General features: G+C 41.7%; 1 protein-coding gene across 10 annotated transcripts in view; it reads right to left on the bottom strand.

The window, feature by feature from the left end:
* Positions 1-11,077, bottom strand: part of LOC138740299 (ectodysplasin-A-like) — a 126,736-nt gene that overhangs the window by 76,013 nt on the left and 39,646 nt on the right. For 6 of the 10 annotated variants that reach the window (XR_011342810.1, XM_069892760.1, XM_069892761.1 and 3 more), the window contains 3 exons: positions 8,534-8,568; positions 4,355-4,406; positions 283-413 (listed from right to left, as the gene is read on the bottom strand). Coding sequence is in view for 9 of the 10 variants with exons in the window: in XM_069892760.1 (XP_069748861.1) it covers positions 283-413; positions 4,355-4,406; positions 8,534-8,568 (218 nt within the window). In the remaining variant the exon portion in view is untranslated. The remainder of the gene's footprint in view (positions 1-282; positions 414-4,354; positions 4,407-8,533; positions 8,569-11,077) is intronic. The other 4 variants (XM_069892762.1, XM_069892758.1, XM_069892764.1 and 1 more) reach the window with 3 other exon arrangements.

Genomic DNA, 11,077 nt, shown 5'->3' with positions numbered 1-11,077 from the left:
TCTCTAAGGAGTTTGTACCTTCTCTCCATGTCTGCGTGGGCTTTCCCTGGGGGCTCTGATTTCCTCCCACCTTTCAAATTATACCAAGGATGTTGGTTAATGGGATGTAAAATGGGCGGCATGGACTCGTAGGGTGGCCTGTTACAGAGCTGTATGTCTAATTTTTAAAAATTTAAAAAAATAGTTTAAACACAAAGTGACTGACAAGCACCAAACCCTCCCCACGCCATGTCCACAAGCCACTTGGCTGCAACTAATCATTAGGTCCAAGACTGTACTCACTTCTACCTGACTATAGATGAAGTAGGTGCCATCCACAAGTACCTCCAACTGTCCACTTTGGCTGTGTAACCGGAAGACCTTACGATCGAGTGAAGACCATACCCAGTCAGCCAGAACTCCACCTATGAGATCTCATCATGAGAAGGGCAGTCACTCAGTATGTGGAAAAATATTCAGAGAAGCTCTAAAACAAAAACAAACATTAAACTAACATTGTTCTAACAATGGTTTAACAGCTAAAAACATAATGACCCACGCGTGTAGCAGGGAAATTTCATCTTGTGGCACTTAGACATGCATTTGAGACCATTTTACAAATCTAAAATCCCCTAGAAAAATTACTGACTTTACAAACTGCACAGTAAAAACCTGACTGCATCCTGTGAGTCAATCTCCAATTCCACTTCACTATTGCTTTCTTGAAGAAATGATGTGTGCAGTTCAGAGCAAGTAACTCCAAGCTTAAATCACTAGGCTAAATTTGGCTCAACCTCCATTTTGGCCCAATCTTAATTAAATATGTTTGAAAGGATAACTCGTCTCATTGCTCTGTTGGCCAAACGTCAATGGAAAAGTGAAAAAAAAAAACACCACACTTTGATCTAACAAAGATCAAGTGCTAGAGGAACAGAGCAGGTCAGTTAGCACCCATGGGTAGAAATGGTCAGTCAACATTTCAAGACTGTGTCCTTGATGAGTCTCTTTCTGCTGTCATTTTTATCAACAGATGTAATCTAGTTATAAATTTAAATGTAGACATTCAGCACAGTAACAAGCCCTTTCAGGCCACAAGTCCGTGCCTCCCAAATACACCCAAATGACCTACACCAGTATGTTTTTGAAAGGTGGGTGGAAACCGGAGCACCCAGAGGAAAGCCACGCAGACATGGGGAGAAGGTACAAACTCCTTACAGACAGTACGGGATTCAAACCTTGGTCCAGGTTGCTAGCGCTGCAATAGCGTTGTGCTAACCGTGACGCCCGTGAATAAATTTAAAAACTAGTTTTATAGCATGGGGTACGATTCCGGTGTATAGCCACATTTCAGGTCGAGATCTTGCATCAGAAGAAATGGGACCAGGAGTCATCCATTCCACCTCACCCTCTCCCCAAGCCTGCCCTGACATTCAATATGATAATTGGCTGATTTGCCCCAGCTCTCACTTCTTCTCCGCCATTTTCTCATTGATAAATTTCTGGAAGATCAGGAAATTGAGGGCAATGTATTGAACATTGAGAGAACATGCACTTTGGCCCATGATGCTAAATTAAAGGAATCCAATTTCCCTTCAAATGGAATCTACCCATCCTGTCTATTCATGCATCATTCTTCATGCCTCTTACTCTACTGTATCTGCTTCCAACACCACCGATGGCAACAGGTTCCTGGTACCCCACCCCAAACCTCGTGTTCTAGAGTTTCATATTAGTCTGTCACCTTCTACAACTTCCTGGTTTGTCCTTGTTGTCCTTCTAAAACAAAGCAACAACTTTGACTTTAGTCCTCCGGCACCTCACCTGTGGTTGTGAAGCAGGTACAAAATCTCCCTCCCCTGCTTCACTCAATAACCTGGGAAATATCACATCAGGGCTTGAGGTCTTTTCCACCTTAACATTCTTAGAAATACTTCCGCCTTCTTGATACAAATATGCCCCAGATAATCAACATACCCTCTTCTCTGATCTCACTGGCCTTCTCCTCGATGAACATCAATTTAACTACTCTTTCATTACTTTGAACGATCTAGCCCTCACAACCCATGTGGTGAGAATTCCAGAGCCTCACCACCCTTTGTGAGATCATCCTGCAGATTACTCTTTTAAACGACCATCCTCTAATCTTGTCTGCTTTTGTGAGATGAGAAGAATAATGCTGAAAGCTGCTGAGCACCTGGTGGAGACTTCTATATATTCACTGCCTGGCTCTTCTCATCACCAATCACTGAATGGTTTACCAACTGTTAACATGGAAAGTCATTAAACTCATTACTAATTTTGCAGCAGGCCATAAGCCAGTTGTTTAACTTGACGCCTAAATTTACTAATATTATTCATTCACATTTCACATCAGTTCACTTAGTGGTATGTTAGTTTGTAATAGTGGACTCATCATTTCAATTATATTTAATGAAAAGCTACCATCTTTATGCTTTTCAATTATGCAGTATTTTAGGAAGATTTATTTTTCACACGTACGAATAGCTCCAGAGATTTGCTGATCATTGTAAAGTGGCCAGGGGTTAAATCTTATTCAGTCTAACATAATTGTTTCGTTCAGAGTGTATTCCATTTACTAAGCAGCCATTACCTGCTTTAGAAAGATCCCTAGTCTCGTGTCATTAAATGAGAGATCACAAATGACCATCAATGCAAACAAAATACATCCAGGAACCAGAAATATTAATCCAGAGTTATTTATTCAAGCTGCCATATGAATCATCTTTGGAATAGTCTAAAAACACCTTGCTTTTGAAAGATTCAGTGTTCAGAATCCTTACATTCATACAGCACTGCTTCATGTCAAAAATATTCCCAATGCACCTGAGAGAAATCAATGCCGAGCCAAAAAATATAGGGTGACTTCCAATTTTTAAAAATGATTTAGCACAGTAGAAGCTAAATTCCAGCCATTGAAACCTGTGCTGTCCAATTTTACCCAATTAACCAATCAACCCCGTACATTTTGGAGGATGGGATGAAGCCAGAGCAATCGTGGAAAACCCACTCAGACATGGGGAGAAGGTATAAGCTCCTGACAAGACAGTACCAGATTCAAACCTGGATCACTAGTGCCGTAAAAAAGTGTTGCCCTAACTCCAAAGCTGACTGTGACACCCTTGTTAGGAGAGGAGCAGGAGGCTCTTACAGGAGGCACGAAGATGAATGGAGGGAGTGAAGAAAAAAGGACCAGAATATGTTAGAAGAGGTAGGATGGGAAAGGTCCCCAAGGCAGAATTATTGCAGGTAGTGACTTGTTCAGCCTTGACAAACAATCCTTTATCCCCATCAATAGCTTTTATCACTCTAGGTCCAAAGTACTGTAATTCTCTCTCATCTATCTATCTACTATCTTTTTTCTTTCTCGACCCCACCCTTAAAACTTGTTCCTTTAAACATTCTTTATCTTATCCTTCTTATCCCCTGCAGCCGCTGCCACCGTGTCTGCCTGTCCCGCATCGGACTTGTCAGCCACAAACGAGCCTGCAGCTGACGTGGACTTTTACCCACTCCATAAATCTTCGTCCGCGAAGCCAAGCCAAAGATCTTATCCTTTCCTCATATCTTCATCACCCTCTTCAACTATTTTATAATCACTCATCTGCAAAGTGTCCTGAGATAAATTTCTCTAGGTAACTGTGAACTATCATTGATAAAGTTTGCTTCATAAGATAAATAAATATGAATAGTGCATTTGGTGACTAGTGGAATTTGTGCTCATGAAGGACATCTATTCTAGTGTCCTCAAGATACCTTTGAAAGGAATCCACTGGTCAGTAACTATACACAAGATACAGACTAAAATTCGATGCACTTTAGAAGATGGTCCTCAAGGCTTCTTTATAGTTACATGGTCAAATTTTGTCTTCCTTTGTTTGTCCTGTAAAAGGCACACAAAGATGTCCCACAAGAAGACCAGGCTGAGAACACAGTGCTTTTGCATTTGCTAGGAATTGAACTCCGGTCACCAGTGTGGGAGATGTCAGTTCTACCCCTAAACCAACAATGATGGTTAATGCCTTGCAATATTTCTGCTTATGTTATATGGTGCACTGAGGACGATTTTATGGCATACAGGATCTTTTTAAAAAAAAATCTTCTGTGAACTATCCACTGTGAACTGGCTCCAATAAACATTTCAGAAGAAAAATGCAGGAGAATATTATAAATACTATTTTGAGGCAACTAGATTACTAAGATTTAAAAAAAATCAACGAAATCAGTTTGTAACATGAATGACATTTAAAAGGCAAAGCAGAAAAATCGCATGTAACTTTTACATGTTAGTTGCATTATATTAACCAACTGCTTTCAAATGTTTTTAATACTATAATTACTTGAATTTAAATCTTACCTTGTTTGACTTGAATGACTGAGTCATAACCCTGGAGGTGGACAACTTCCATCTACAAGCAATGATTACAGTGTTATATTTGGAATAAACTAAACCAAGAACCCCATCAGCTCGAAGATAACAAGTGCAAAGTCTTATAATTAAAATAAAAAGGAAAATTAATTGCATATCAATCGATTTTGTAGACAGGATGGTTTACTAAGCTCCTTTCCTGGGAAATGAAATCGTGCGGCATGCAATTCAATTTGCTGAACCAATGCACAATACAATTTTCTGTTAATTTACTTCCTGCTTCTGACATTAATCTTTCCTTTTCTGTAACCTTTAGATATTAAATTTAAATTTTAAATTTAGACATACAGCACAGTAGCAGGCCATTTTGCCCCACGAGACTGTGCCGCCCAATTTATACCCCACCCCCAGTACATTTTGAATGGTGGGAGGAAACCAGATAAAACCCATGCAGACAAGGGGAGAACGTACAAATTCCTTACAGACAGCGCAAGTTTCGAACCCTGATCAGTCCGGTCGGACCCAATTGCTGTCGCTGTAAAGGCGTTGAGCTAGCTGCTGCACTAACCGTGCTGCCAATATTTATGCTTTCACATTTTCAGTTCCCTGCAGTTAGTTTCCCTCTTAATATAATTAATAGTTTAATTTTGAGCTTTGTGGCACAAACCTGATGCAATTACACCAACTCTGTGTGAAATAGCTCTCGAGTTGTCCCATTTCCAGCAATTCCACAGTTGATTTTCAAAAGGAGGCAGGAGATAAGATTAAGATACTGGTCTGTTTAGCTTTAATTGAATGGTGAAAGGACTGGAAACAGACCATTGAGGTCAGACAGAAATTCTTTGCCATTGGAAATCACAAGGTCCTGTCACATAAACAGTTCTGTTGATGCACACATCATTTTCCAAGCCTGACAGGACACTAGGGAGGGTCAGTACTTGAAAGAACAAGGAATGACTGACATGGCAATGAAGTGTGGATGTCTAGGATTAAACAGAAAAGTTAAATAGGAAACTCTGTAGATACTGTGGGTGTAGAACAACACATACAAGTGCTGGAGAAACTCAGCAGGTCTTGCAGCATTCATAGGAAGCAAAGATATGTACCCAGCCTTCAGCTGAGGCCTGAAATGTTGGTTGTATATCTTTGCTTCTTCTGAACGCTGTGTGACCTGCCGAGTTTCTCCAGTGTTTTGTGTTGAGGATTATTTTTGCTGTTCCTTGTCCGGCAGGATCTCCATTCCTGTGCAAAACTAAACAGTCTATTCACATCATCATAGCATTTCCTCGTGCCTACTTGCCTCGATTTTTCAGGTGTGCCTTGCTTTGAAACATGCTTCCTCTGAGTCATTTCTAACCTCCATAACCTATTTGTCCAAAGCCATCTATCTGTCGGACAGACCCACTGGTTCAAGGTGCACCTATCAGACTCACCCTCTGGGTCCGGATTCCCTTCCACTTCGTCATTAAGAGAATATTGGTGAGGCAGGAAATACCACATTTATTTGGCCTGTAGTATGAGCCCACCTCACTGACAAAAGGCAAAGGAGGAAAAACCCAACACCCAACCCCAACCAACCAATTTTCCCTTGCAACCGCTGCAATCGTGTCTGCCTGTCCCGCATCGGACTTGTCAGCCACAAACGAGCCTGCAGCTGACGTGGACTTTTACCCCCTCCATAAATCTTCGTCAGCGAAGCCAAGCCAAAGAAAGAAGTATGAGAATCAGTCATAACTCCAGGCTCAAAAGGCTTTCCTCCATTCCCTCCCACGGAATCTCCGAACTTGTCACTTCAACTCCCATGGAATAGGATTGACAGACAGGCAGCTTGACAAAGATACAATAGACAATAGGAGCTGGAGTAGGCCCTTCGGCCCGTCGAGCCAGCACCGCCATTTTACAGATCATGGCTGATCACTACCATCAGTACCCCTTTCCAGCCTTAAATCTACTGTAAATATTGAAAGATTCTTTTTAATTGGCAGACTTTTAGATTTCTGCCTCCAACTTTCCCCATATCTTCTGCTTTTCTGGCCAAGATAATCTCTCACCAATGGCCAGGGACCCAGCATGGAACCTTTCTTCTCTTTATATCTCTCACTGTTCTTCCTAGTAGTGTTTACCTTAGATGGCATTAATATGGTCTTTCACTGAATATGAAAGGGACAATTACGTGTGAATTGCTGCTTGTTAATGTAGAGCAGCCTTGACACATCAGCAAATGTTCAGTCAGCTACCTACTGTTTCAGATAGAGTCTGAAATCATGGCTTTGACACCTTGTAATTATAATTCTTGGTGTTTGGTGGTCAATTATAATTTTGTTTGGTATTTTAGGGAATGCCTAAAGAGAGAGAGAGAGAGAGAGAGTGATCAACTGTTTAAGTCTCCAGCTGTGGCTGTTAAGTAAATCTGGATTTCTGAATGGGGGAAAGCCTTTTGAGCCTGGAGTTATGACTGATTTGAGCAGAGCTCAAAATATATTGAAAAGCAGTAAGTATACATGTACAAAACCAGAGATGTCATGGCGCTGGAGAGATGTAAAATCTCAACTGCAGGCACAGGGATTTGCTTGGGGTTCTGCAAATTGTGAACCTCTGACAAATGCCTAATAAATTGCACGAGAATGACTGACCAAACATTCTGTGTGAATTAGCATAGAACTGCAAACAATGTGCATAAAGGCAAAATGAACATCTCCCACAGTAGTATAGGATTCTATCCATTAGTATTCCTGTTGGACCAGCAGTTGTGATCCACAGACAAGTTTTTAAGAAGGCTATCCTCTTTTCACCCACAGACTATCTTGTATTCTTTAACAGATGGAAGGGACTTGCAAATAAAAGTTGAGATAGCAGGCCAGATGATAGGAAGGATTGTGAGCTCATTGATGGGGCTCAAGATAGAAGCATCAAGGGGTTATAGTCTCTGGGAAGCAGTGGACTGGCGCAGGGTATCAGTAAAGGGGAGAACATACCCTTTTAAAAAGGAGAGGAGGAGGAGATGACCGAATGAGACAGTGACTGCGGTGGCAGATCAGTGAGGGATTCTGCGGCTGAAGAACACACAGGCAAGCAAAGCAGTTGATTACTCGAGATGAGTAACCCACACAGGCTTTGGGGTTATGGCAACTTGCGGTCAAAGGACTAATACCAGGCTACAGACTGCTGGAGGGGTACCAGGTATTGGAAACGGAATGTGAGAGGACGATGCTGTGGGAGCTGATTGTGTCTGAGGTTTGGATCCGAAGCTTGGGGGCTGATGGTTTGGACTGGACTCTGCATAGCTACTGAGGCTGCGGGAGTACTGGAGGTGAATCCACGGACACTCAGCTACTCTGGGGGACTCTCTTTTGCTTCTTTCTCTGACTGTAAGGAGTAGCGGACAATTTCTGTTGATGGCGAATCTTTGTCAGCCTTATGACAGACGAAATATAATTTTGTGTAATATTACATTTATTTTATTACATGACAAAAGAATCTTGAAGCATTAATATCAACCTCACTGGAGCCACACTGAATGTCCAAAGTGGTGATATAACCTGACTTCCTGCCCTACAATTCAATACTCTGGAGGACACATCAAAAACTATCCTTGAAATCTATTAAATTTAAAACTCCAAAGTAAATCCTTCAACAAAATATGATTCATGTAACAAATTGGTCCAAGATCACTTGTCCAATGTTTCCCCATTGACTTCAACCATCCAGCCAATGACCTAATGTTTATCTGTTTCCTCATTTTATTTCCTTTAGCCATTCGAAATAGTTTGCTTCAACCGACCGTGGCAAAATCTTCCATAATTTTATAATTAAAGACTTGGAAATTCTATGGCTGACTCCGATTCAAGATACAATGGTGGCAGCCACAGCGCAAATCACTGTAGCTTCCCTCCACCCTGTTTTTAATTTCGACATAACAGGCCCTTCCACCTCACAAGCCCATGCTATGCAAAAACACCAATTAACCAATTGAAGGGTGGAAGGAAACCAGAGCACCCAAAGGAAACCCATGCAGACACTGGGAGAACATACTAACTCCTTACAGTCGGTGCTGGATTCGAACCAGTGGTCCAAGAGGATGATCCTCTCCATGGACTCAGGGTCCTCTATAAATAACCATGGATCAACAAATAAAGTTGAATGAAATACACATAACAGTTAACTTACTGATATCTGGCGGTCTGTGCCTTTGTCTGAAATACCTGAAAAATATATTTGTATGGAAATAAATAAAGATACTTTAAATTTTTTAGGATCATTCCTTGCAAAATTATCCATAATTTGTTTCCAACATGGTTACGTATACACATTATTTCAGAAAGTAAAATTAACTCTGCTCACCCAGATGTTTAAATGGTGAAACACAAATACAACTTCACCAACTAATTTGTATTTGAGATGCACCATTCCCGATTTCTGGACAGGCCTATTTAAATATGGAAATTAAGTTTGATAATGCCATTGAACCCCTCGTTGCAATCTTTAGCCTCAACTGAGCAGAGGGAATGTCATGGGCTTTCACCAGCTGGCAAATAAAGAAAGTTTGTAAGACGTTATTCATGATAAATTTCTTTTATGGTCAAGTTCCAGTTTATTATCATCCAATTGCATTAAGCACAATCCGATGAAACAGTGTCGCCTGGTCCTTCAGTGCAAAACCATGCAGGCACGCAACATGAAGATAAACAATACATAAGCAGGACAAGTATTCATATGTGCAAATAAATTAACATTGTTTCGTAGATATGAAAGTCTCGGATAGTGAGTGCAGGCAGTTTCTATGGTCGTTCAGCACTTGCTGGGCTAAGAAGGTGTTTCTCAGCTGATGTCTTTGGGATAAGAAAGAGACCAAAAAGCTTTTTGCTCAATAATGTTGGGAAGTTTTTTTTTCCATGTGGTTCAGTTGGCTACTGAATCTGACAAAAACAAGACCAAGTTTAGGATTTTTAATCTTAAAGTAGGATAGCAAAGTGGGTTTTGTCCTGGCCTCCTTACAGAGAGGTCCTGGACAGGGATGTCAACTTGTTGCCAATGTTGCAGGGAACATTAGATGCTGGGGAGTAGGGAGGAAAGGAAGGAAAAATAAATGGTAGGGAATAGAGGAATATAGAGGACTGGTTCAAGGTTAAGAGAGCCGACTGGGCTTCTGCCCAGATGGAGTCAGAGGACTGGGCCAGGGATAAGACAGAGAGGGACAAATGGAGTTAGGAATATGCAGAAACGTGGGAGGGGAAACAGTCAGGCAAAAGGCAATGAAAATCCCTACCGACACCATCATTACGAGTGGAAGGATGGGTCATAGTCACACAGCAATGACACAGGCCCTTTGGCCTCACGTACCCATGCTAACCAAAATGTCCCATGCACACTAATCCCACCTGCCTGCCTTTGAATCTGTCCTATGTACCCATTCAAATGTTGCAATAGTACCTGCCTCAACCACTTCCTTACACCCACCACCATTTTGATTTAAAAAAAAAATCACCCCCCATGTCCTATGACTTCTCTCCCCATCACCTTAAACCTATGTCCTCTCGTTACAGATTCCCCTACTCTGGGCAAATCTATTCCTCTCATTTTGTATACCTCATCCTTCTGCACTCCAAGCAACAAAACCCAAGATTGTTCATTCTCTCCCTTTAGCTCAGGCCCCGAGTCCTGGCAACAAACTTAAAACTTTTAAATGCATTCATTTTAATAAAAACACCTAGGATGAAGGTCTTTGAAATTATCTAATCTGAATGGTTCTGGAGGCCAGATCTTGGGAAGTATTTAAAGAAGAATTGAGTACTGTGGGGGTTGGGCATTGAAGAGGACATGAAGACTGGGGCAAATCAGCCATGATCAAACTCATTGGCGAGGTAGGCTTGTGGGGTTCTACTCCTATTGTTATGCGACTGTTGCTTGGATCCACTGGCAACAGATGAGGTAAAGTCACTCCCTCTTCAACTAATGGGGGTCCACACCCCCCCAGTTAATTCCAGCTTCAGAGTTTGAGGTGAACACCTATTTCAGAATAACTTCACCAACCCAAGAGAGTGAAATTGAGAAGCTGAACTTGAGCACATTATTTTGCACTTCAACCAAACCTTTCCATTCTGGTGAATTCACATTGACTGGAAGCAAACTAAATGACGGCAAATTGCCATTTAGCAATTAGAAACAGATTGGGGACTGTTGGAACCAAGGGGTTAAGTAATCATAGAAAATATGCCTATGTACTATTCATTACGTATTCATTAATCCATTACTATGTAACAATTTACTATTTACTTCAATTATACTGTTTAAGGGAAATATTAATGCAATTAAGGAACAGCCACAGTATGTAGAAAAGTTGGCTGATCCGACAGCATCGAATCCACGCTGCTGAAGATCCAACTTTGCTGGGTAGGTCACGTCTCCAGAATGGAGGACCATCGCCTTCCCAAGATCGTGTTATATGGCGAGCTCTCCACTGGCCACCGTGACAGAGGTGCACCAAAGAAGAGGTACAAGGACTGCCTAAAGAAATCTCTTGGTGCCTGCCACATTGACCACCGCCAGTGGGCTGATCTCGCCTCAAACCGTGCATCTTGGCGCCTCACAGTTCGGCGGGCAGCAACCTCCTTTGAAGAAGACCACAGAGCCCACCTCACTGACAAAAGACAAAGGAATAAAAACCCAACACCCAACCCCAACCCACCAATTTTCCCTTGCAACCGCTGCAAC

The sequence above is a fragment of the Narcine bancroftii genome, chromosome 8 (genome assembly GCF_036971445.1).
Source record: "Narcine bancroftii isolate sNarBan1 chromosome 8, sNarBan1.hap1, whole genome shotgun sequence".
Taxonomy (NCBI): Eukaryota; Metazoa; Chordata; class Chondrichthyes; order Torpediniformes; family Narcinidae; genus Narcine; species Narcine bancroftii.
This window is presented reverse-complemented; position numbering and strand designations above follow the sequence as displayed.